Consider the following 27,326-nt stretch of genomic DNA (forward strand, 5'->3'; position numbering starts at 1 on the left):
GATAGGTACCGCGACATCACTGACAGCGACAGCTTCCCGTGTCTAGAATCCTGCCTGAAAACATCTGTCCACTGAATGAACAAATGTGAACCAATTCATTTTCCTCTTGTCCTTTTAAATTCCCTCCAAGCCGACCCACTCGCAATCCAACTCTGCTTTGTCACTGGCGGGCGCTTTCTCCGTTGCTACTGGCAACCACTGTTTGCCAACAGCCGAGTCGTGGCTCCGCCCTCCCTGTACAGCCCCGCCTGACTGTAAAATCCGCGCTTGCCCTTTAAGCCGCGGGACTTCCGGTCACGTGCCCCGCGACGCCGGAAGAGGAAGTTTCGTCTCGGAGCGCTGCCTCGCTCGTCCGAATTCGGTGGCGCCACGTCCGCCGGTCTCCGCCTTCTGCACCGCGGCTTGGGCGGCTTCCGCCTCGACACCTTCCACTCGCGGAGCCGGCCGCGTAGCGAGGGGGCCGGCCACGGGCAGACGCGCGGCCGTGCGCAACCTGGCGACCTGAGAGGCGAAGATGTCGGACATCGGGGACTGGTTCAGGAGCATCCCGATCATCTCGCGCTACTGGTTCGCCGCCACCGTTGCGGTCCCCTTGGTCGGCAAACTCGGCCTCATCAGCCCGGCCTACTTCTTCCTTTGGCCCGAAGCCTTCCTCTATCGTTTCCAGGTACTGGCCGGCGTTGGGGAGCGGGGACTACAGGCCCCAGGTGGCCCCGCGGCGGCGGAGTGGGGCCGGGCGCGGGGCGCGACGCGGGGCATGGTGGGGTTTGTAGTTCGCCGGCCCCAGCGGCTTAGGGCCGAGTGCTGGGGCCCTGGGGGGCCCAGAGGTCTGGAGTTAGGCCCTGGATTACTGGAGAGGTGGGTTTACCCCCGTGGGGAGGGACTGCCTTCGCTTGTGTAGTAAACTTGTGCCTCCCGCCCTCCGCACCCGGTGAAGGAGACAATAAGAAGGTAAGGAGGAAGCGAGGTTTATGGTTTCTCCTCCTTTTTTGAATGCTAGTTGTCAGTGATGGTAATTAGCCGACTGGGTCCACCTGGATAAGTACCCGCTGACCAACCTCTGTCACCCACGTGGGTTTCGTGGTGCCAGCTTAATCAATAGGGTCCACTCGACCAACTTCTAGCTGGGTTGTTTTCCTGTTGATGGACTGCCCCACCTCATAGGAGTGATTTATGATCCGAGATCCAAAGGAGGAGTTTATTTGCCCGCATCCTCCCTCGGCTCTATCTAGTGTGCGGCGTCCAGTAGTTGAATATATGAACGAATGAATAAAGAGAACTTTCCTTACTTCAGAAATGGAAGACCTTGCTATTCAGCGCAAAAGAATATCACTCCTTGCAAGAATATGAATCCTGAAGATCATTCCTGGCAAGAGAATGGTAGCTTCCTGGGGGTTATCTTTATTCACTGGATTTTGTGATTTAAAGCTTTAAGCAGTGACAAGTTAGATTTTAAGATCTGACGTTAATTCAGCACATTACTCGGATTTTCCCCTCATACTGTTACTTCGTAGTCTCCTTTGTTGGTCTCTAATCCTCTCTGACTTTAAAATGTTGGGGTGTGCCCCTGGGATTTGTTGTAGGAATTCTTCTATAGAACCATCCCACCCTGGGTGCCACTAGGTAATCTCATTCGGCCTCATGGTTTTAAGTATTTTATACAAGTGGAACTATCCAAAGTAAATCTGGTTAAATATTTTTCAGTCTAGGGGTGTGTGTGTGCGTGGGTGTCTGCCTCCTTTCCCCGTCTCCCCTGCCCAATATATATATATATATATATATATATATATATATATATATATATATATAAATATATATATTTGGTTGTACTAGGGATTGAACCCAGGGATGTTTTTCTTCTGACCTGCACAACCCCCCCCCCCCCTTTTTTGTTTTGTTTTAGACAGGGTCTGGCTAAGCTGCCAGGGGCCTCACTAAGTTGCTGAGGCTGGCCTCAAACGTGAGATCTTCCTGTTTCAGCCTCCCAAAGTGCTGGGATTACAGTTGCACTGCCACACCTGGCTCAGGTGTGCCTCTTTATTTCTAGGTTTTACATTCACCAGACTTTTGGAAATCAAAACTTGGATAATCAATAGGCATCTCAAGTTAACATGACCAAAACCAAATTTCCCTTTCCCTAGACATGTATAACAACTCCATTGCTAGAGGAGCCCAAGCTAAGAGTTGTGGAATGATCCTTGACCTCTTTCTTTCTCATCATATAATCTGTCAGAAAATCCTATTGACTCTGCCTTAAACATATCTTCAGAATATAAGCCCTTCCCTTTTCCAGTGTAAGCCAGTAATATCCCAACCTTCTTCCTTTCAGTCTTTTCTCTGGACAGGTTAGACTAACCCTTTTAAGACATGTTCTGTCTGTCTGCCCAGATCCTCCAGTCTTCTCAATTTGGTGAGTAAAGTCCAAGTCCTCAGTAACTTGCAAGGCCAGCACTGCTTCTCTGCCTCCTTCTCCTCCTGCTCCATACCTTGTGCATTAGGTTCCGTGATGAAGCCCCTGCTGTCCCTTAGCATCTGCCTGGATCCCTCCTCAGTGCCTTTGCGTGCTCTTCTGTACTTGAGGGAGATAACCGAGGGCCACTTGTTTGCCTTCTGTCCTGCAGGTCTCTCCCCGATCGCCTTTGTGTCAGTCAGGCCTTCTCTGCTCTCTTACATTAAATAGTACTCATCCTCTACTCCATCTGCCTTATCTTTAGTTTTTCTTGTAACTTATCGCCTCTTGTTATTTATTAGCCTGCTTTTTCTTAAAGAATAATGTTCCTTGAGAGCCAGATCTTTGTGTGTGTGTGTGTGTGTGTGTGTGTGTGTGTGTGTCTCTCTCTCTCTCCCTCCCTCTCTCTCCCTCCCTCTTTCTCTCTCCCTCCCTCTTGTGGTACTGGGGATGGAACCCAGGGCATTCAACCTCCGAGCCACACCCCCAGCCCTATTTTTTTATTCTTTATTTTGAAATAGGGTCTCATTTAGTTGCGGAGGGCCTCACCAAGTAGCTGGCTGAGAACTTGGATCCTCTTGTCTCAGCCTCCCAAGTACTGGGATCACAAGTGTGCGCCACCACACCTGGCTCAGATCCTTCTCCTGTCTATGTCACCTAGAATAGTGCCTGACACATAACTGGTCTGTGTATACTGGTTGAACATATAAAATTGGTGTGTGGGGGGCACTGGGATTATAGTAGTGAATAAGACAGAAAAGGCTTCTGCTCCCATATGCAAAACGGGCAGAGACAGGATGGAGAGTGACTTCACGATGTATTTGGTAGACTGTTGCAGAAAAGCCTCAGAAGACATTTGATAATGTCTTTGAGTGAATCTGGCTCTGGACACCGCCTTTCAGAAAGAAGGAATAGTAGCTTGAAAGGCTAGAGGCAGAAACTAGGGGCAGAAAGAAGGCCGAGTAGCTGGTGCAGAATCAGCTATAAAGGTGAAGATTGGTAGATGAGGACAAGATGTAGCCAGGGGTGAGTGCTTAAAGCAAAGACAGAAAGGTAGGGACTGGAACACTCAGGGGCTACAGGTCACATCAGGAGCCTTGAACTTTATTTTTTATCTTCTTTTATTCATTACTCTTACTGTTTATTATTTTTCAACTCAGGACATTAAACCCAGGACCCTGTGCATGTTGGGCAAGGGCTCTACCATTGAACTTTATTTTGAGAGCACTATGAAGCATGACAAAGGGCTGACAGATTGCTGGGACTAGTTTATAGAGTAGACTTGGTGTGTGGGAAAGGACTAGGTTATAGGATCAAAGAGAAACAAACGTTAGGAAGCCAGAGAGGTGGTGGCTTGGACCAGGGTGGTTGTGAAGATAGAGAAAAATGGGTAGATTTGGCCATTGGGACAGATAAGATTGCCACTGAATGGTGAAGGGTGAGTGGGTGGAGGGAGAGAACTCCACGATAGCACTGTTTTCACAGGAGCAGCGGGGTGGATGGCGCAACCCTTTACGGAGGTTGAGTCGGGTGTGGTGGGGGGGTGAGGTTGAATGGGTATGCTCTGGCTGTTAAGTCTTGAAGTGCTTTTCATTCAGCCTTTGAGTGGAGAAGTCAAGTAGACAGTTGGGTATAAGAACACGATTCCCTAGCACAACCAGAGTTACATACTGTTTTCTGTTTATTTACACTAGTAAATATTTGTTGTGGGAGTGCATGTAATGTGCTTGCACGAGGAGCAGTGATTGTAAATCATTCTGCGAGAAGCACCTGGTCAAAACTGGCTCCTTCGTCCTTGAAAAATTTTGCTGCTTTTTGTATTCTGATTAGTACAATGATTGACCTAAAGTCTTTCTAGTAGGTTGCAGGTATATAATGTTAAAAGTGGTGAACCTAGGCTGGGCATGGTGGCGTACCCTTGTAATCCCAGTGCTTGGGAAGCTGAGACCGGAAGATCTCACAGGTTTGAAGCCAGCCTCAGCTACTTAGTGAGGCTCTCAGCAATTTAATGAAACCCTGTTTCCAAATAAAGTATAAAATAGGTCTGGGAGTATAGCCTGGAGGTAGAAAAGTCCCTGGGTTCCACTTTCAGTACCATAAAAAAAAGAAAAGTGGTGAACCTACCGTTCTATCACACCTTCCTTGGTTTCCCTATCTTCCCTGCGTGCTTCTCCCAGGCTGGTTATCTTGAGACTTGGAGAAGCTGCAAGCCAAGGCAGCCCTGTGCACTGACTGCCCAGGTGTGGAAAGATGAGCAGCTAAACGTCTCTGTTTCTGTTGCTCCGACTCTTGCCCATTCTGGACGAGCTTACTTCTCAGACCCATCTCAGGAACTCCTTTGCAGTACGGGAAAATTTGCATCTGTGTGGCTGACGTGGGAGGTGTGTGCCGTGTTTTTGCAGTTACTTCTGCAAGAGGTTCATCTTTCCTTGGACGCTGGATCTTTAACAGTTTACAAAAATTCAGAGATGATTGGTTTGGAATTGTGCGTGCATGGTGGAAGAGTTATTTTTTTTGTCTGTAGGTTTTTTCTGTGGAGCTTGAGTGGTAGTTTGTAACTCCAAAGTTTTTATGTTACTCTGGACAGATCAGAATAGGTGTGCCAAAACTCGCTACATGGTATCCAAACTTTCTTCCTGTTCCTAGTCCCTCAGACTTATGTTCAGCTGTCGAATTGTTCACCATGGTGAAGTCTTCCTATTGGTCTCTGCTTACAAGGTAGATGACAGTTCTCTGCCATGCTTGTGTGTTTTCTGAAATTATGTCTCTCAGGCTGCCTGCACTGATATTTCTTTATTTTTTTGGACAAAATAACATCACTCCCTTACAGCTATATTGTCTTTTCCACATGTTATCTCATTCAGTCCCCACAATCACTGCAAAAAGCCCACTTTATAGACAACTGGACTCAGTGAATTGGAGGTAGCTCGAAGTTACTGATTTATTTTGGGTACTGGGGATGGGACCCAGGAACCCAGGGACATTTTACCGCTGCGCTATATACCCCTTTGCCCAGTTTTATTTTTTATTTTGAAACAGGGTCTCACTAAGTTGCAGAGCCTCACTAGGTTACACATTTGTTACATGTTATCTCACATAACTCCTTTGCATAATATCTTCCGAAAAATAATTGCTTAGCAAAGCATTTTGGGAAGTGAATTTTTCCAAAGCAGTCACAGTGTGTTTCCTTTCCGTTAGAAAGGCAAAGGGTTTCAGGTCGCTGAGTCGATCTCAGGCGTGGCTCAGCCCCTACTCCTGTGTGCCCTTAGCTAAGTTACCTATCCCCTTTGAGCTTCAACTTCTTTACCTAAGAGTAAGGATGATAGAATACCGAACTAACTCTGCTCTAAGACTTCATTGATTCTTTGATGCTCCATCAGTTTAATGTAGCTTTTTTTTGGAAGAGGAAGTAGCAATTACATTAAATGAGTGCATTGATTATAAGACATATCCTAATTTCAGAAACATAAAAATGACTACCTTCTAATCAAGGAAATACGTTATCTACTTCATGCCTTTATTAAGTAGAACACACAGAAAAATGTTTGTAAAATGCCCAGTAAATAGTCTGATAAACAGTCTATTCAGCATTGTTGAATTCCTCACTAAGTTTCTGAGTCTGTTCTCCAACCTGCAATCTTCCAGTCTCAACCTCTCCAGTTCTGTGGTGATTGGCACACGCCACCATACCCAGCAAATAGTTGCCAATAATAATTTCTGCCTTACTTCATAGAAATATAACTGCTGGGTTTTCTTCCTTTTCTTTCTCCTCCTCCTCCTCCTCCTCCTCCTCCTCCTCCTCCTCCTCCTCCTCTTCCTCCTCCCTCAGATTCAGATTGGTGCTTATATTTACTTTGCCAAAGCTTTTGCTTATATGATCATATTTAATTCAATTACTGCAACCCTTGCAGACTGACTTAAGAGTATTAGGGGAGAGAGACATTTTCCACATGACTGGAAGCCTACTGGACTGTACAGGCTGAGAATGAAAGTAGTTGGAAGGTTTGGCTCTAGAACTGTAGTGGCTAGTGTTTTGGTATGAACAGCTCTTTCCTAAGCAGTTTCGTCCACTTGAGACAAGTCTACTGTTGTCTGTAGAAAAGGTTGCCCATATCTGGGTGTGGTGGCGCATGCTTGTAATTTTAGTACTTGGTAGGCCGAGACAGGAGGATTGCATGTTTGAGGACAGCCTCTGCAAGTAGTGAGGCTCATCAGCCTAGCAAGACTCTTTCAGAATACAAGTAAAGCAGGACTGGGCTGTAGCTCAGAGGTAGAATGCCCCTGGGTTCAGTCCCCAGTACCACACACAAGAAAGAAAAGGTTGCCCCTTAGATCATGACTTAGCTTTATGCTTTTATTAACGGTATATAGATTGAAAGTGTATTATACATTAATGGCTTGTTGAGTTTTCAGAAACTCAAAACTATGTGTGTGTGTGTATATATATATATATATATATATATATATATATATATATAACCATATCAAGAAATAGAAAATTACAAGCACCCTAAAACCTTCCTCTTATTCCCTTTGGGTTACTCCCTCATTCAAGGGTCACTACTGTCTTGACTTTTAATACTGTAGATTGACTTTGCCAGGTTTTCTATGAATAGACGTACACACTGTGTAGTCTTGGGCCTGTCTTCTCTCCACAGTATGTTGGAGCGTCGCCCATATCATTGCTTGTGGTTATTGATTGCTCATCCTCCTTATTCTGTTGTGTGACTCTAGTACAGTTTATCCATTCTACTATTAATGGATCTTTTGAGTAGTTTCCAGTTTGGGCTGTTAGGAACAGAACTGCTGTGAATGGCTTAGTGAGCACACACTTACTGGTGAATATAGATGTGCTTTTCTGCTTAATACATGCTCAGGAGTAGAATCATTGGTATCTAGTAACTTTTATTTAAAACCTTAAGTTGATACCAAGTTCCTTCCCTTTTTTCTTTAGGAATTAATCTGGGGGCATTCTACCTCCAAGCTACACCCCCAGCCCTATTTTTTAATTCTTTATTTTGAAACAGGGTCTCACTAAGTTGCGGAGGGCCTCGCTAAGTAGCTGAGGCTGGTGGTGAACCTATGATCCTCCCGTCTCAGCCTCCCAAGTACTGGGAGTATAGGCATGTATCACCACGCCTGGCTCAGTTCCTTACATTTAAAAATAAGTGAATGAAAAAGGCCTTTTCTTGCTAACCTAGTGTATTAAAAAACCAAAGAAACCAGGTTCAGTAGTAGCACATGTCTGTAATCCTAGTACTTGGGAGACCGAGACAGGATCATTGCAGGTTTGAGGACAGCTTCAGCAATTAGCAAGATCCTTAGGAACTTAGCAATATCCTGATTCAAAATAAAAAATAAGCCAGGCGTGGTGGCGGACACTTGTAATCCTAGCATCTGGGAGGCTGAGGCAGGAGGATCGAGGTTTGCAAACAGTCTCAGCTACTTATTTATCCTTTGCAATTCATTGAGACCCTGTTTCAAAATAAAGAATAAAAAAATAGGGCTGAGGGTGTTGCTCGGAGGTAGATTACCCCTGGGTTCCATCCCCAGTACTGCAAAAAAAAAAAAAAAATTAAATTAAATTAAAAAATAAAAAGGGCTGGGGCTGTAGCTTGAAGGTAGAATGCCCCTGGGTTCAGTCCTCATCACCACAAAAAGAAAGTCCTCATCACCACAGCTTGCTAACTTCAGCATTTTAGCACATAGAGGCACTTAACTTATCTTCCTTGGTGACTTGTGTAGATTTTTTTTTTTTTTTTTTTTTTTTTTGGAGAGGGGTTCTGGGGATTGAATCTAGGGGCAGTCTGTACCCCCAGCCCTATTTTTTTTTTTTTTTTTTTGGTGGTACTAGGGGTGGAACTTAGATGCTTTCTACCTCCAGGCTATACTCCCAGACCTTTTTTCTATTTTATTTGGAAACAGAGTCTCACTAAGTTGCTGAGAACCTCACTAAGTAGCTGAGGCTGGCTTCGGACCTGTGCGATCCTCCTGTCTCAGCCTCCCAAGCGCAGGGATTACAAGCCTGCGCCACCACGCCCGGCCCCAGCCCTATTTTTATTCATTATTTTGAAGCAGGGTCTCACTAAGTTGCGGAGGGCCTAAGTAGCTGAGGCTGGCTTCAAACCTGGATTCCCCTGTCTCAGCCTCCCAAGTACTGGGATTACAAGCGTGTGCTACCATGCCCAGCTACGCGTAGCCTTTAACTTCAAACCAGCTGACCCTTTTTGTTTCAGAAAAGTCTTTGCTCTCCATACTTTAATAAACCCACTCTAGCCGGGCGTGGTGGCACACGCTTGTAATCCCAGCATTCGGGAGGCTGAGACCTAGAGGATCGCGGTTCGTGGACAGCCTCAGCTACTTAGTGAGGCCCTCTGCAACTCAGTGAGACGCGGTTTCAAAATAAAGAATAAAAAATAGGGCAGGGGGTGTAGCTCGGAGGTCAAATGCCCCTGGGTTCCATCCCCAGACCCGCAAAAATAAATAAACAAACAAACCCACTCTAGACTCTGGATGGCATTTGTAATGATCTCAGTAGCAGATTTTGGGGGTACTAGTTAAGGGATGGTTCAAATTATAGTTTTAAAATAACACAAAAATAATATTAAGCCTTTTAGATCAATGAAAGCAAATGTAACTCAAGGGTAAGCTTAATGAATGGAGAAGAGAAGTGAGGTATTTTGACAGACGCTGATTTCTAAAGAACAGGTGCACACAGTGGCTAAAAATAGTGTTGTGTCATCAGCATTAGAAAAAATGTAGGCTGGAAAAAAAAATAACCTCAGGTTTCTCTTCTAAAATCAGTCTTCGAGTAGTTTCAGGAATACGGGGTAGTTTAAATGTGAATTTGTAGAAACCAGGTCAGTGGGCGTCTCCTAGAAGATTGTGATAGTAACACACCCACATATATGCATTTTTATTTTACAAAACACCATTTTTAATCCACTTTCTTAATTCCAACCTTTGACAAACCCTTTAAGATGAGGCACTGGGTGCGTTGGCACATGCCTATAATTCCAGTACTTGGGAGGCTGAGACCAGAAGGATCGCAGGTTTGAGACTAGCCTCTGCAATTTAGTGAGGACCTCAGCAACTTTTTGAGACTGTGTTTGAAATAAAAATTAGAGCTGGAGGTGTGGCCAGAATGCCCCTGGGTTCAATCCCCCAATACCCAGAAACAAACAAAACCAAAACCAAACAAACAACAAAAAAGAGTCAGCTCAAAGGCCCGACTTGCACAGGCCCATGTCTGCTTAGGAGCCAAGGCCAGGCTGGCTTCCCGGCTGTCCTCCCAATGCTTTTCCTAAGCCCAGAGAGTAAATGCGCAGGTTTACTACTGGTTCATTTCAGGATTATACAAGTAGAAGGGTACCGAAAGTTCTTCCAGTGGTAATTATACTCCATACTGATGTGAAAAATAGAGGTTTAGTATCACAAGTTCTAGAGTCAGACTGGGAAAAATCCTTGCACCATTTATTAGCCATGTATTCTTTCCCATGCTGCTGCTGCTTCTGTAAAATCCATCTCCTGTCGGCATGGTGGTATACACCTATGATGCTGAGACAGGAGGAGCACAGGTTTGAGGCCAGCCTCGGCAATCTAGCGAGACCCTATTTCAAAATAATAAAGCAGTGTGTGGTGACACACGCTTGTAATCCCAGTACTTGGGAGGCTGAGACAGGAGGATGGTAGGTTCACGGCCAGCCTCAGCTACTTAGGCCCTCCGCAACTTAGTGAAACCCTGTTTCACAATAAGGAGTAAAAAATAGGGTTGGGGGGTGTAGCTTAGAGGTAGAATGCCCCTGGGTTCAATCCCTCTTTCTGAAGAAGAAAAAAATATCCAGATAGGGTGGTGCAGACCTGTTATCCCAGTATTTAGGAGCTGAGACTAGAGAATCACAGGTTCAAGGCCAGCCTCAGCAACTCAGGGCGACCCTGAAGAGTCTTAATTCCCACAGAGAATCAAGGTTTGAGGGTTACATTTGTGTACTTGGAGAATGTAACTTGCTAGCTTTGAATCTGGCCGTGCCCCGTGAAGTGGAAGAAGTCCTTCATTCCACCACCCCTGAATTGTCAGTAGTATCTTATCTGCTCATTTACCTGCTCTAGTAATTCTTTGTGTTTTTTAAATTTTTTTAAAAATCAGGGCCAATCTCACTTATGCCAGATCTTGCCCCCCACCCCAGTACTGGGGATGGAACCCAGGGGCATTTTACCTCTGAGCTACACCCCCAGCCCTATTTTTTAGTCTTTTTATTTTTAAAACAGGGTCTCACGAGAACTGGCTATCCATTTGTAGAAAGATGGAAATAAATCCTTACCTCTCACTGTGCACAGGAATCAACTCGAGATGGATCAAGGCCTTAGAAATTAGACCTGAAATTGTGAAGTTATTAGAAGAGGGCATAGGCTCAACACTCCAACATATAGGCACAGGCAGTATTTCTCAACAAGACCTCCAAAGCGCAGGAAATTAAAGCAAGAATGAACAAGTAGGATGGCATCAAACCAAAAAGTTTCTGCTCATCAAAGGAAACCATCAAGAACCTAAAGAGGAAGCCTACAGAATGGGAGAAGATCTTTACCAGCCACCACTCTGATAGGGGGCTAATATCCAGAATATACAAAGAGCTCAAAAGACTCTACACTAGCAAAACAAACAACCCAATCAAGAAATGGGCAACTGAATTGAATAGACACTTCACAAAAGGAGAGATACAAATGGCCAATAGATACATGAAAAGAGGTTCTACATCATTTGCCATCTGGGAGATGCAAATCAAAACTACACTAAGATTCCATCTAACCCCAGTCAGAGTGGCAAGCATAAAGAAATCAAATAACGACAAATGCTGGCGAGGATGTGGGGAAAGAGGAACTCTTTTACACTGTTGGTGGGAGTACAAAGTAGTTCAGCCACTATGGAGATCAGTGTGGAGATTCCTTAGAAAACTGGGAATGGATCCACCATACAATCCAGCTATTCCACTCCTGGGTATCTTTCCAAAGGAGTTGAAATCAGAGAACTACAGTAACATTTGCGCACCCGTGTTCATAGCAGCACAGTTCATAATAGCCCAGATATGGAACCTACGTAGATCTCCATCAACAGATGAATGGATTGCGAAATTATGGGAAATACACACAATGGAATTCTACTCACCTATAAAGAACAAAATCTTGTCATTCGCAAGAAGATGGAAAGACCTGGAGAACACTATGTTAAGTGAGATCAGCCAAGCACAGAAAGAGAAGGGACATGTGTTTTCTCCAGTATTCCCAAACTAGGGAGTATTAGGAATACCAGAGGGACTCCAGATAATGGAGGGGAAACCTCAGGAAAGCTAGAATGGAAGAGTAGGAGAGGAAGAAGGCTGAGGTTGATTAATGGAGGAGCTACATTGGAATATGTGTGTAAGTGTGAATATAGCATGGTCAACCTGGGCACTCATTGTTGGAAGGGGGAGGGGGAAATGGGGGGTGGGAGAGGGCACCAAGCACTGTGTGAATGTATGCCATTTCAGTATGATCCACATAAAAATAAAAAGAAAATAAAACCAGTTTGAATGTGCAAAATAAGTAAAACAGGGTCTCACTGAGTTGTCAAGGGCCTCGCCAAGTAGCTTGGCAGTATCAGCCTCCTGGATCTTGCTTCTTTTGACATGGTAATGTGCTGTAAGACATATAGCTCTCACTCCAAAAGCCAGCATTATGCTGAGGGTTGAAAAGTCTGAGAAATCATCTGCTTCACTATTATGTAATATTGTTTTGGAAGTACTAGTCAGGCAATAAACAAGAATGAAAGAAAGTACAAATTTTTATTTCGTGTGCTCGGAAAGACCAAGAGGCTCCAGTTTTTAAATATGACAAAATAACGCCGGGCGTGGTGGCGCACGCTTGTAATCCCCCCACTTGGGAGGCGGAGACAGGAGGATTGTGCTGATTCGGAGCCAGCCTTGCTGGCTTAAGATACCCTGTCCAAATAAAAATATAAAATAGGTCTGGGAGAGTAACCAAGAGGTAGAAGGGCTTCCAGGAACCCCAGTACCACCAATAAATGAATAAATAAATAAATAAATAAAATAAGACAAAATAGCTTTGGTGGTTTGATATAAAAAGATATAGAGATGGTTCTATAGGAATCTAAAGGCTGTGAAAGACTTCTTGCCTGGAAATTATATCAATATCAAATTGATGTAATGAAGATGTTGGTTCTGAGTCATTTAGAAAAATTTTGAGACTAAGTCGTTGGTGGTGTATTCCTGTAATCCCAGTACTTGGGATGCTGAGGAGAATGGGGGTTTGAGGCGAGCCTCAGCAACCTAGTGAGGCTGTTTCAAACAATGATGATGATGATGATGAAGACAGAAAGGGCTGGGGGTGTAGCTCGGGTAGAATGTCCCAGGTTCAGTCCCCAGTACTACCTACTACCAAAAAAAAAGAGAGAGAGAGAGAGAGAGAGAGACAAACCAAGAAAAGTGTGACAGTTGTAGAAGAAAGGGAATGCGATTATTTAGCTTTATTACATATTAAAATATAAAACTAGAAGTTACAATAGCTTGGTGTTGGCATAGGCTTCAGTTCCAAATACAAGACTCTAAAAGTTGACCTTAATGTAAACGGTAATAATGTTTAGTGAAAGTAGTGTTTTCCAATAATTGGAGATAAAGTGGGTTACTTTATAGATGGAGATGGGAAATCTTAGTGACTATCTGGAAATCTGAGTTGGAGCTCTTTGCCATTCTTTATATTAACTCTGCAAATGCCACAGTAAAACTGTGAACATATTTTTATCCTCTGGATGAAAAGGTTTTGTAAACATGATGTATATATTCACCTACTTATTAAACTTTTATAAAAACGTAGCAAAAATACCACAAAAGCATAAAAGTCTCGTGACAGACCAGAAAATACTTGTAACAATGAGAAATTTCCAGACCATATAAAGAACTGTAAATCTAGCAGAAAAACAAAGAATATTCTAAACATTTTATTTATTTATTTATTTTTTGCGGGTCTGGGGATGGAACTCAGGGGGATTTGACCTCTGAGCTACACCCCCTGCCCTATTTTTTTTTATTCTTTATTTTCAAACCGGGTCTCACTGAGTTGCAGAGGGCCTCACTAAGTAGCTGAGGCTGTCCGCGAACTGCGATCCTCTGGTCTCAGCCTCCCCAATGCTGGGATTACAAGCGTGCACCACCACGCCCGGCACTATTCTAAACATATTAAAACATGAAAAGATACTCAACTTTTCTCAGAAGGTAAAAATTTTCAAGTTGGTGAATATAAGATATGCTAAGTGATGAGTTTGTGTAGAGAAGATAGGCACTCATCTGCTCTTTAGGAGGAACTATAAACTGATCAAACATTTCTGTAGGCATTTGGCAATATTTACAAAAATAAACACATATGTCTGTTAATGTAGCAGATTGAGTCACAGGAATTTATCTTTATGTATGTGTATAAAGAGAGTATTCAAGAGTATTCATAGTGGCATCATAACAGCTGAAATGGTTTGGATATCCACATAAAAGGAACACTGTTAAGCTAATAGAAATATTTTGTCAAGGGAATGAAACAAAGTATAAAACAGTGGCTGTTTATATAAATATATATATATATATATATATATATATATATATGATATAAATATAAAGCTGGGCATGGTCACACACTTGTAATCCCAGTACTTGAGAGGGTGAGACTGGAGGAGGCAGGTTTGAGGACAGCCAGCCTCAGCGAACAGTGAGACTCTCATCAACCTAGTGAGACGCTGTTTCAAAATAAAAATAAAATAGGACTGGAAGTGTAGCTCAGAGGTAGAATGCCCCTGGGTTCAGTCTCCAGTATCACGAACACTTGCAAGCACACACCTCACACACCACCACCACCAAAAACAAAAAAGTGCAGTGTAAATGTAGGAGGAATAACAACATGTAAGCTGATAGAACCGATAAACACATTCGGCAGAACTGACCGGTTCTTACTGGAAAGGGAACTGGGTCAGGAACTCGAAAAAGAAATTCTTAATGCAGACTCTTCTGTATCTTTTGTTTTGTAGGGTAATGTTTTAAGTAATGCGCACACATTGCATATTTAATACATTGGTTTGAATAAAGAAATTGCTGTTTTATGTCTGCCTTTTGAGTATGACATTTTTGGACACAGTTTGTTATCTCAGTATATTTTCTTAAATTGAGGTACTGTTGGAACTTAAGTCTTTGTAATTCATTTTTGACATCATAGGTTTTACTGTGTAACTGACCTCAGTAAAGACTAACCATATAATTCTATAGTATTTTTATAACTTGGTTAGAAATATTTATTGCTTATTTTATGCCCTTTTATTCCACTGATTTACAAATTGATGGGATTGTAATTTGTATGAACTTTTCTTTAGTTTTCTCAAATTGTGTTGATACTATCAATTTTAGGGGTTCATTTTATTTAATAAAAAAAAAAAATTAACCCAGCCCAGGAAACTAACAGCTGTGTTTATTTTGATCTGGACAGATTTGGAGGCCAATCACTGCCACCTTTTATTTCCCTGTGGGTCCAGGAACTGGATTTCTTTATTTGGTCAATTTGTATTTCTTATATCAGTATTCTACACGGCTTGAAACAGGTATGTTACCCATAGTTGTTTTCAGTCTTGTTTCTAACTTACTAGCCCTGTGTTTACTCACTTGGAGGAGTTGGTGGGTTGTTCTGATGACATTAGGAGATGGCGTAGTGATAGCCTGTCTCAGAAACGGTGCAAGGCCGAGCTGGGCACTCACTTCACTTTTAATCCTTACAGCATCCTGGGCATAAAGTAGTTCTGTTGCCGTTTTATAGATTAAAGACATGGCAGATCAGACGTTTACGTACCTTGCCCATTGCAACTCTTAATTTTGGAAAAATTTCAAACATACACTGAAGTAGAGAAAATTTGATGAACCTTTTTATTGAGATCAAATTCACATAACGTGAAATACGCCATTTAAAAATATATATTCCACATAGAGTATATTAGGACTTCATTTCTTTTTATTGCCAAATAATATTTCAGTGTATATCCATACACACACTTTATCTGTCATCATTTGATAGACGTTTGGTTCATTTTTTTGCCTATTAATAAAGCTGCTAAGATTGTTCCATTAAACCCTTTTATTGAATGTATGTGCTCTTGAAGTGAGCACAGACCCTTATTTAACTGTTGGACTGGTAAGATCATCAGTGGTCCTGAGCAGTGGGTGACAAGTCCTCAGAGTCTCAAAGCTATTTGAGATAACAGAGTTAGGGATAGAACCCGGGGTTACTGAGTCTCGATTTTCTTTTCACCATACAGCCTCAAGTTAGCATTTTGACAAAATGTTTGCCACCTGCATATTTTCCAGGCTCTTAAGTATCTAGCAGTGTTTGGCTTATTTATGAGGTTTCTGATTCGAACTGGAAGTTTGCGATTTTGAGACCAGTTAATAATAAATTCCCAATTGCAAGCATGGCAAATAATATAGTGCTATAGTTTATGTGATTACAACATCTAAGTATCTTAAGTACTCAACCTGAAGAAATCTTTAGACATCACAAAGCCAAAACCACATGAAAGAGGCACAGCTGTTAAAGTTCAGAAATCGTATAGAGTTAGCTCTGGTTCATCGTATCGATCCTCCAGCATCTCCTTAGCACTGGCAGAAACGTTTCTTTGAGGTAATAAGGGAGAAATGGAGAGAGTAGGAGAGACTTGCTGGAAACCCATTTCCTTTCAGATATGTATCCTTTGGCTTTTCTGACACTTTGCTAGGACTTTTTTTTTAAGTTAACTGGCTCTGTCATATAACTGGTAGAGTATGGTCTGGAGGGAAGGTGGCTTTGAGCTAGAGTGACCTTAGAGTCATTTCTTTTCTCTGCTTTTCTTAAAGACTTCCAACTGTAAGCTTTGGAAAAGTGTCCTCAGAAGAGAGTGCTGGGTTGTTGTTGATTATTTTGCCCAGTGATAAAGCACAGCGAGGTGCCAGGTCAGTGGTGCAGTGATAAGAACGCCACACTAGTAGTCAGACTTTACTGCCTCTGACCAGCCACATGACTGTGGCCGTGTGACTTATATGTAAAAAGGAGATGTGGATCTTCCCATTGTACCTCAGAAACGCAGGACGAGGAGTAAAGTCAGACCAGGGAAAGATTTGGCTGACCCTTTGTGCGCCCCTCCCTCACATCCACATTCCCTTGCTAGTGTCTGAGTTCCCAGAAGAATGTGACCAAATCTTCATATCAAAGCTCATTGCTGGACAAGTGGTATGTGTGTGTTTAGGAGTAGGAGTAATAATAATGATGAGCTCCCAACCTAGAGGTAGTAGGCCAAAATGACCATTCCCTCCCAGGAAGCTGATGGTCTAGTTATGAGAGGGCGGGGTTAGCCAAGTCATCAAAGGCACAGCCGTCAGGCCATCATAGAGCTGCGAGGAGAGGCCAGCACCCTGTGATGGGGTCCAGCGGCCTCGATGGATCGCTTTCCCCTTGCTCTGTTTCAGCCAGTGGCAGTCAGGCTTGGCTCACAGGAGGTCAGCGGAGAGCCAGATCTACCTCCTCAGCGGCCTTTGGTTTGCGGCTCTACTACAGTAGACACGTTGAGAGGAATGATTTTTAAAATCATTTTTGGTTTTCTTTATACTTCTTTGTAGCGTTTCTCTCCATGGACATAATTTTGTTCCAAAATTCTGAACCATGACATTTGGCTTATTTTTGTTTCTAGGAGCCTTTGATGGGAGGCCAGCAGACTATTTATTCATGCTTCTCTTTAACTGGATTTGCATCGTGGTATCCTTTGGTGTTATTTCAGGCCAGAAATCAACCCATTTTTTTGTTTGTTTGTTTGTTTGTTTAGATTTGGAGAAAGATGAAATTTTAAATTATAGTATTTGCATCTTTGTTTCCCACAGTTAATAATTAAGAATTAAGTTTTTTTTTAGCTGTAGTAAACCATTTAGCCTGAGTGGTGATTCTCTTGCCATTGTGGAATTTTCCACAGTTGGTTGAGTTTCATCACTGTTCCCTCTCGTTCGCAGTTCCCTGTTTTCTCATGGGTAACAGCTTGTTGATTGAAGCACAAAGAGATTCTGTGCCATGAGATAGCTTTTGAAATCTGTGATTCTCCCCAGAAAATTGATTTATGATAGCATTCCCTGCCCTCCTTGCTGCCCCTCTTTGGGGGTACCAAGAAGTGATGCAGCCCCTTTCCTGCCCAGCTCTGGCCGCAGCCAGTCTCTGCTTTTTATCAACCACAGCTGTCTGCAGACTGCAGGGCTCTTGCAGATGGCCAGAGCAGCAGAAGAGCCTTCGTGGCTCAAGTCCTCGGCACAGTCTACGAGCTCACAGTTGCTGTTGGTTTCAGCTTCTGTTTCAACTTGGCCAGAAAATGTAGGATTTTTGGATACCCTTTCCTTTCCTTTAAAGGAATTAAAAAAAAAAAAAAAAGGTTTGGACTTCAGCCATGCTGTAGAGCACCGAGTGTGAGTAGAATGATTATTTCAGATGCACAGGCATCTCCATCCTCCACTTGAAGGAGAGACGCCAAAACGCAGTGGCAAGGCCTGGACAGGACAGTAGCTCACGGCCTCATGCTGACGGCGTGAGTGTCTGCATCTCCTTGCAGTCTCCTGAATATTCATAATGAAGATTACCAGAACCTGTCTCCTTGAGTGCTTCGAGTAATCTGAATGACAAGTTTTTCCTGCAGAACACGGAAGTGAAATAAACTTTTAAATGGGGGAAATAACCATATCAGTCCTGATAGGTGTAGAGCACTTTTTAAAATTTTTTTTTTATTATTTTTAATTTTTTGGTGGTACTGGGGTTCCTGGAAGCCCTTCTACCTTAGGGCTACACTCCCAGACCTATTTTATACTTTTATTTGGAAACAGGGTCTCTTAAAGCCCACGCACCTGGCTTCGAACCTGCGTGATCCTCCTGTCTCCACCTCCCAAGCGCGGGGATTGCAAGCATGCGCCACCACGCCCGGCTGTAGAGCACTTTTTTATGTGTGATCCTTAACTTTAGAAACCAAGATTACTGGCTTAGCAATGGATATGCAGGTAAGTGTCGCTGCAGCGATTTGCCCTTTTATATACTCAGACTTACTATTAGTAACCTTTGACAGACATTGAAATTACATGAACTGTGTGGTTAGTGAGTGGTATTTTGAACTTGCACAATGATAGCTGTTTTATTTTTATGTTCTTGAGTCAGCTAAACCTTTGAAGCTCTTAACATGAGTTAAGAAAATAAGCTTTTCTTGCTTATATCTGGCTTCTGTATTATGTTTGAACATTGGGAATAATATTTATGCAATATTTTTCAGGTATGTATGAAGGTGTTTATTGTTTAATTGAGATTATATGGCAAGGAACGCCTCCCTGAGGCAAATAACAGCTTGACTTTGATACTTTGGGTCCATCTAAAATAATATAATTGGGTCGTATTTTAGTATAGAGTTTTGTAAACATTTGTTGTTTGATAAGTAATAGGATTGGTTTGTAATAATAGGCTCGATTTGATTGGTCCTGATAGTTGCTTTTTGAATACCCACATGAGGAGTATTTTGGAGGGCAGGATAAAAAAGCATTGCCCTAAGCCTCTTTTTAAAGTGCTTCTGGAGCCTAGTTTTACCTGTTGACTTCTCTTGCAGTTGCTGATGATTCCTCTGATCATGTCAGTACTTTATGTCTGGGCCCAGCTGAACAGAGACATGATCGTGTCGTTTTGGTTTGGAACACGATTTAAGGTACTTTATCTTGGTTGGAAAAACTCCCTTTTCATTATTTGTCTTTGCGGAAGTCTCTTCAGCCCAGAGGTGTACTTTCTGACTCGCCCAGAAGAGGTCACTGCCGAGCAGTGTACCATAGGCAAGCCCTTCTCACCCCTGAGTCCAGCTCTTCTCCCCCACTGTACGGCAGGCCTCTCAGGGATAGGTCCCTGGGTTGTGTGTGTGTGTGTGTGTGTGTGTGTGTGTGTGTGTGTGTGTGTGTGTGTGTGTGTGTAAAACAGTGCTACTATGTGAAGCCCTTCCATTTAAGATCTGTTTTTAATCACTCCCTCACTCCTTATTATATGCTTCAAGCTAAAGCAGATTATTTTTTGCCCCCAACATTTCCCTTTGGGCCTGATTTCACGATTTTCTACCTGTGATATCCTTTTGAATCACTTTCTCCTATAAATCCTACCCATTACGGGAGTGGGCACATCCGAATCTCCTGCCTAGAATTAGTCTTGGCTTTGGCGTTTTGCAGCGCTTCGGTGGTCCCTTTATAGACCTTGCCTTATTTCACCTTCAAGTTATTTATGTATAACCCTTCCTTTACAGTTTGTAAAGTTCCCTGTAGCACCTGTAGCCTTTGGTGTGAGGCCTTGGGTTTGGTAAGGGGCTCAGAATTAAATTTACCTGGACAGCTTTTATTTGGGAGATTGAATGAGTTGAAAATTCAAGTTAATTGTAACAATTTGCAGGTTGGCATCTTAATGTGACTCTGCTATGGGTTATGTTTTTAGTAGCATCCATAGGACACTTGTCTACCTGCCTCCTTCTTTTTGGAACTGTAGGTTGAACAAGGGGTATTCTACCTCTGAGCTATATCCTCAGCCCTTTGTATTTTTTATTTATTTTTTGGTGGTACTAGGGATGGAACCTAGGGGCATTCTACCTTTGAGCTGTACCCTGAGGCCTATTTCATTCTTTTATTTTTTTTATTTTTTATTTTATTTTTTTTTTTTTTTGTGGTACTGGGGTTCCTGGAAGCCTTTCTACCTCCGGGCTACACTCCAAGACCTATTTTATATTTTTGAAACAGGGTCTCTTACGCCAGCACGGCTGGCTTCGAACCTGCGCGATCCTCCTGTCTCCACCTCCCAAGCGCGGGGATTACAAGCGTGTGCCACCACGCCCGGCATCATTCTTTTATTTTGAAACAGCGCCTCACTATGTTGCAGAGGTTGACCGTGAACCTGCGAGCCTCCTGTCTCAGCCTCCCAAGTACTGGGATTATAGGCGTGTACCACCACTCCTGGCTTTATATTTTATTTTGAAACAGTTGCCGAGGCTGGCCTCAAACTCAAACCTGCAGTCCTCCTGTCTCGGCCTCCCAGGTACTGGGATAGAGATGTGGGCCCATGTCCAGCTGACACTTGTCTACTTTCTGAAGTTCTTTGTTTGCTTTAATTTCAGCAGGGCATGCATTGCATCTGAATTCTGGGCAACCAACTCTGTCCTTCCAGTTATATATATATTAATAAGTATAGTTTTAGATAAAAAGTTGGAAGTATAGTAGGAATTATGCTAGATTGATGTGAGAAATTTTGCAGTGGCCTTCCAAAGGCTTTCCTAAAGCCCCATATCCTCCCCATTTCAGTCCCCAGTAGCTGCATGCTCTGGAGGTGAGGCTTTGTTCATGGTTGTGTGTTTTCTTTCCTAGGCGTGTTATTTACCCTGGGTTATCCTTGGATTCAACTATATCATCGGGGGCTCGTAAGTGATACTATATTTATTTAGTTGGAAATTTATCCTTGGAAAAGTTTCATTAATCTTTATCTTCTTTCCCTAGACTTTATAAAACCATAAAGAACTTCAATAATGGTATGTTAGAACCTTATTAGAATAATTACATTTTAGCCAGGCGTGGTGGCCCACACTTGTAATCCCAGCATTTGGGAGGCTGAGACAGGAGGATCTTGGTTTGCGGACAGCTTCAGCTACTTAGTGAGGCCCTTTGCAGCTCAGTGAGACCCTGTTTCATAGTAAAGAATAAAAATAGGGCTGGGGGTATAGCTTGGATGTAGAATGCTTCTGGGTTCCATCCCCAGTACTGGGGGGTGGGACCCAGAGGCTTTCTACCAGACCTATTTTCTATTTTATTTGGAAACAGGGTCTCACTAAGTTGCTGAGAGCCTCACTGAGTAGCTGAGGCTGGCTTCGAACCTGCGAGATCCTCCTGTCTCAGCCTCCCAAGCCCAGGGATTACAAGCATGCGCCACCACGCCCGGCATAAATTACTGGGTTTTAAGCACCTTTAATTTGAAAAGTTAGCCAGGCATGGTGATGGTGATGCATGCTTGTAATCCCAGTACTTGGAAAGCTGAGACAGGAGGATCACAGGTTTGAGGCCAGCCTCAGCTACCTAGTGAAACCCTCCACAACTTAGTGAGACCCTCTTTCAAAATAAAGAATAAAAATAGGGCTGGGGGTGTAGCTCAGAGGTAGAATGCCCCTGGGTTCAATTTGCAGTACTGAAAAAAAAAAAAGATAGTTAGAATTTTGTTAACTCACCATTAGACACGGTGTATTTTTTTATTTGTTTCCTTGAATAAATATGCATTTCTGGATTCATTATCCAAATTGAGCATCCATAGACCTAATTTGTATCTGAGTCGGTTCTTGTAAGTGGTGTCTGTAGAGCTACCGTATCTTTTACTCTTGAGGCGTGTTTGAAGTACCGTGGACGCTGCTCACTGTCACAGAAATGCAGGTCTTCAGATGAGAAGTGGTTTTATGAGTGATTTGATGACACAGAAGTTTTGGCTACGCAGGGCCACATTTTGTAGTCTGCTGGTCCAGGATCTAAGATCTCCCATTTCTTTTTTAAAATTTTTTATTTTTTGCAGTACTGGAACTGGAACCCAGGGGATTCTACATCCAAGCTACACCCCAGCCTTATTTTTTCTGTTCTTTATTTTGAAACAGGGTCTCACTAAGTTGCAGAGGGCCTCACTAAGGAACTGAGGCTGGCCACGAACCGCGATCCTCCTGTCTCCGCCTCCCGAATGCTGGGATTACAATCGTGCGCCACCAAGGCCAGCTCCTCTCATTTCTTAGTATAGAATGTTTTTGGGAGTTCAGTAGAAGCTGGGCATGGTAGTTCATGTCTATACTTGGGAGGCTGACATATGAAGATCGCGGGTTCGAGACCAGCCTTGCTAACTGAGACCCTCAACCACCTAGTGTTCCATAGTGACCTTAACCTATTTTGAAACCCTGTTTCAAAATAAAAAATAGGGGTGGGGGTGTAGCTTGGATGTAGAATAGGTTCAACCCCCTGTATTGCCCCATCCTCTCCCCAAAAAGTTCAGTAGGTTCTGTGTGTGTTGTGGTGGTTCTGGGAACTGAACCAAGAGGCATTCTGCCTCTCAGTTTTATCCTTAGCCCTATTTTTTTTTTTTTTTTTTTAATTTGAAACAAGGTCTCACTAAATTGCTGAGGCTGGCCTTGAACTTGACATCCTCCTTTCTCAGCCTCCCAAGTACTGGAACTAACAGGTGTGCGAGAGTTTAACAGATTTCACTGGTACCGGTTCTTCGTGTATCTGACGTACTTGCTCTGTGTGGTCCCTACTTCTGCATATCGATAGGGAGAAGGGACTGAGTCAAGCAGACAGACTTTGCGTAGAGCACGGCCCATGCGGAGTGTGGTTAAGCTGCAGAGTTGTAGGCTGCTGCAGGGGTTGACTTGCCCCTGACAGGAATCACATTGCAGGTGAAGACAGAAAAGGACATGGTGGTAGTAACAGTGGATCCATAATCTTGAGGTGACCTCTCTGTGAGTCCTGGGAAACCTGAGGAAAGCCAGTGTCTATTTTAGGATGCAGGATGTAGTCAGCTCTCCTGAGGGATCGTGGGTGGCGTCTTACACTCGAGGAGACGAGAGGCAAGAGAGCAGGGCCTAGGGCTCTGCCAGCGATGAGCACGCATTACCCCTCTCCTCCCTCCCCTGCTCCTCTCCTGGTAACCTGCACATTTGCCTGTGCTTTGCAAATGCACCATTCATGACCGAACGTGGTGAGAAGCTTGCTTTGCAACTCCCCTAACTCCCGTGGCTGGAAGAAGCACACACGGGCTTTGGAGCCAGGTGGAGGGAGGAAGAGAAGCTGGCAGGGTTGGTGGCCCAGAAGACCAGTGGGCCTCGTTGGCTCGCAGGCCGACTCCCTTTTACTCAGATCGCGTTTGCCACTTGGATGTAAAAGGGCCGATTGTAGAGCTGGGGACTGTAGATGGCTGGACTGAAGGATTTCTTCTCCTGCGATCACTTAACACTTGGCACATCTCACTTTAGTGTTGAATGTCTTTAGACTAATTCGGCTCTCTGTTTGCAGGGTAATCAATGAGCTAATCGGAAATCTTGTTGGACATCTCTATTTCTTCCTAATGTTCAGATACCCAATGGACTTGGGTGGAAGAAATTTTCTCTCCACACCTCAGTTTTTGTAAGTGTTTTCTCCCTTCTCCTTGAACAATCACTGTACTGCATGTGAGCTAGTAAATGGTTTACTCTGTCACACACAGTCACGGGAAGCCAAGGAGCAGGGCTCAGTCTGTCATGGCAGTCTCTGAGCCAGGGACCACACACACAGGTTTCCACGGCAGGGGAGGGGAATGGGCTCTGCTGAGCAGGCTCCAGGTGCGAGCCCTGGGCGGGGACAGGCAGAGTCACAGCAGGGCAGCAGAGCTCAGTGGTTAGCAGTTTTAACCTTTTTTGTATTACATATTACAAAGTAATATTTATTTTTTATTTATTAATAAAAAATTTGCGTGTGTGTGTGTGTGTATGCACGCACTTACATGCAGTGCTGGGTATTGAACCCAGGGACATTCTACCTCTGAGCTACATCCCCAGCTCTATTTAATTAATTAATTAATTAATTTATTTATTTATTTATTGAGGTACTGGGGATGGAGCCCAGGGGCATTATACTTCGGAGCTACACCCCTAGCCCTATTTTTTTAGTCTTTTCATTTTTTGAAACAGGGTCTCACTAAGTTGCAGAGGGCCTCGATAAGCTGCTGAGTCTGTCCACCTACCTGCAATTCTCCTGTCTCAGACTCCCAAGTACTGGGATTACAGGAATGTGCCAGCATGCCTTGCTCAGAGTAGAAATTTTGTAGGACCATTTAGAGCTAAAATGAGAGAAACAAGGTCTGTCCAGTCTCAAGCACTGGAAGCGCGTGCTTGTTCTTGGCCTTTAGGGTTGATTCTAGCGAGAAGGCTGAGGGCAGTGGCTCTTAGAATGCCATTGCCCTCAGACCAGTTTTGATAGTGGGAAAGTTATTTAATAAAACCTTCAAGCTCTAGTTTAGAAGTCTACAAGTTGAGGGGCTACCCCTGTCTCTCAGAACCTCAGATGAGACGCACCGTTGGGAGCTCGGTGGTGGGCACGTACGTAGTACATAAGAGCCGAGCGCTGAGTCTTCACGGCGGGGTGGGAAGTAATGGGCTTGAGTGTGTGAATGAGGTGGCCGTCCTGTCAGTTCTTCAAAGGCTGTTGAAGCAGGGCCCAGCTAAATCACCATCTGGGTGTCACAGCCTGCCTGACAATCACACCTAATCTCGCGTCAGGGATATGAAGTAATAGCTTGCATTTAAAAGCTTAGAGAAAAAACCCTTTTGCATTTTGCTCGGTTTAGTGTTTTGCAATTCTGTCCATCTTCCCCGGGGTCAGCAAGGGCAGTAAAACTTGAGTAGGGCCCTTCCATTCCCCTGCACAGGTTAGGAATTTGTTTGTGAAAGTCTTTTTGTTGTGAACCATCATATACAGAAAAAAATTCAGCGTTGTTGTTTTTATTCTGTAAGAGAATTAAAAGAAACTTATTTCCCTTCTCAGCCTTGGGTTGCCTTCAGGCTAAAAAACAAATGACCAATCTGTTTTCTAATTATCAAAGGATATAATAGCAGGAGGTTTGGATTTCTGATCTAGGTTTATCAAGTAGGATGGCAGATGCATCGATTTTAAAAAGCTTGCGCTTCGGGGGACAGCCAACAGTTATTTTACTTTAAATGGCTGTATTCTGACTTAACTGCTTAGAGATATTTCTCGATGATGGGCAACAAAATGTACAAGATTCTAGGGGCAAAAGCCACAGCACGCTGGAGCCCGCCTTCCACTTGAGCTGTCCTTATTGGAGGAAGCCCCTCTGCGAAATTTTGCATAAAGATCAGATGACAAAATGCAGCTCCCTGCAAAAGCAGTAACTGCTTTGAAATTACCATAAATTTTTGTTGATTATGTATAATTGGGTATCTTTTTATACTAATTACTTGCATTTAATTTCACTATCTGCTTAAGCAGTGGAGATTGCTTCCATATTGTTTTAGGGAAAGAAGCTAAGCTAGACAGCCTGGTATTGCCTTTTTCAGGTGTTGTATTTTATCATGTGCTGTGGGGGAATATTATTGTACCAGATGTCATAGATGTTGAGAACCCAGCACTTAGAAATACACTTTGATTTAAGGGTAAAGCTCTTTGTTTAAAGACATAGACTGAATCATAGACTTCTAAGATGATCAGGTTTTTACATTCCATTCAGAAGAGTGGGTCTGTTTTCTGTATGGAGTTAATTTTCAGTTTAAAGGAGTCTCTGTCTTTTTTGGGAAGGAACATGAAGTTATCAAGGATGAGACAAAAAATGAGGACCCCATTGACTACCTGCTGTCCAGTTAGAGTTGTGTAGTTTAGTAAGGGGCACAGGGTGCCAGCTCTGGTCCGAGATTGAACCCAGAGTGTTCTGCTCTGAGCTACACTCCCAGCCCTCTTTTTAAAATTTATTTTCTTATACTTTTATTGCTACGTCATCGTCGTACAGTCTCATGGTGTAGTAAAGAACGAGGTGACATTCACGCACACAGCACTTGGTGGGCTTTCTGCCTGCTCCCTCTCTTCACGATACCGAGATTGGCGTTGGTATGCTCACACGTATACGGAACATCAGTGGAAGCGTTTCCCTGGTTAATTCTCTGTCTCCTCCCCTCCTAGACCACGCCCCTGGCTCCACTGGGCTTTCTCCTCCATTATCCAGAGTGTTTCTTGTATCTTGATTATCCCCTAGATCCCGCATATGAGAGAAAACATACGACCCTTCACTTTCTATGATTAGCTAATTTCATTTAACATAATGTTCTCCATGTTTAAAAATTTGAAACAAGGTCCCACTAAGTTGCTGAGACTCTCACTATATTGCTGAGGCTGGTCTCGAGCCTGCTGGGAATACAGGCATGTGCCACCACGCCCTGCTCAAGCTAAATTTTGAACGTTAGTTTTTGATAATAGAATAGGTTTTAAACACATTCTTACTTTACTAAAGATAAAGGTAAGGACATGAAGTGGTTGGACAACGCTGTGAGAGAATGGGCTTGGGCTAAGTTTTCTTAGGTGTTTGTAACTCCCAACTTATTAGTCTGTAAAGTGAGAAACCATGTAACCTTTCTGGCCCTCAGCTTTCCCACCGTCTTTGAGATGGGGAGGACAGATTGAGTAAACTTTGAAAACATACCCCAAACCTTGCCCAGTCTCCCTTGACGCACGCAGCCGAGACCATTGTGGGAACGCTGTTAGGGCTCAGTCCACAGCCTGTGGATTTGTCCTTTGAAAATGAGCTTGTTTTGTTCTTTGATTCAGTTTGATCCATATTTAGGTAGACCCAAATGCTATCAGTCATTCTTTCCTGTTTTTAGGCTTGTGGGTGTAATCTTGTTCTGCATGGATTACTTTTGTAAAAAATGTTTAGAGTGTGAATTTAACTGAAAGCTTGATAGAGTTAAGAAACATGAAAAGCAAGTTCCATCTGTGGCCAGGGCTTTGAGCTCGGTGCTGAAAAAGCCAAGTTAAATAAGGCACGCTCCCTGGTCTTCAGTGTGACAGGAGAGGGAGATGTGTGATGGTTGGACACTACCGAACTGCTCTTCTCTCCTCTGCGTTTCTCCCCACTCTGCTCCAGGTACCGCTGGCTGCCCAGCAGGAGAGGCGGGGTGTCAGGGTTTGGTGTGCCCCCTGCCAGCATGAGGCGAGCTGCTGATCAGAATGCCGGAGGCGGGAGACACAACTGGGGCCAGGGCTTCCGACTCGGAGAGCAGTGA

General features: G+C 43.5%; 1 protein-coding gene across 2 annotated transcripts; it reads left to right on the forward strand.

The window, feature by feature from the left end:
* Positions 1 to 514: 514 nt before the first annotated feature.
* On the forward strand, positions 515 to 27,326 carry DERL1 (derlin 1; the record flags this gene model as incomplete). Of its 2 annotated transcripts, none has more annotated exons than XM_080693738.1 (8): positions 515 to 667; positions 14,966 to 15,077; positions 17,190 to 17,254; positions 18,502 to 18,528; positions 19,122 to 19,217; positions 20,902 to 20,954; positions 23,572 to 23,682; positions 27,188 to 27,326. In XM_080693738.1, the coding sequence occupies 8 exons, from the start codon at positions 515 to 517 to the stop codon at positions 27,324 to 27,326; spliced, it is 756 nt and encodes a 251-aa protein (XP_080549864.1). The 2 variants fall into 2 exon arrangements, with proteins under 2 accessions (XP_080549864.1, XP_080549865.1); XM_080693739.1 differs by having other exon boundaries at positions 23,632 to 23,682.

Source organism: Muscardinus avellanarius, assembly GCF_963383645.1.
Source record: "Muscardinus avellanarius genome assembly, chromosome: 4".
NCBI lineage: Eukaryota > Metazoa > Chordata > Mammalia > Rodentia > Gliridae > Muscardinus > Muscardinus avellanarius.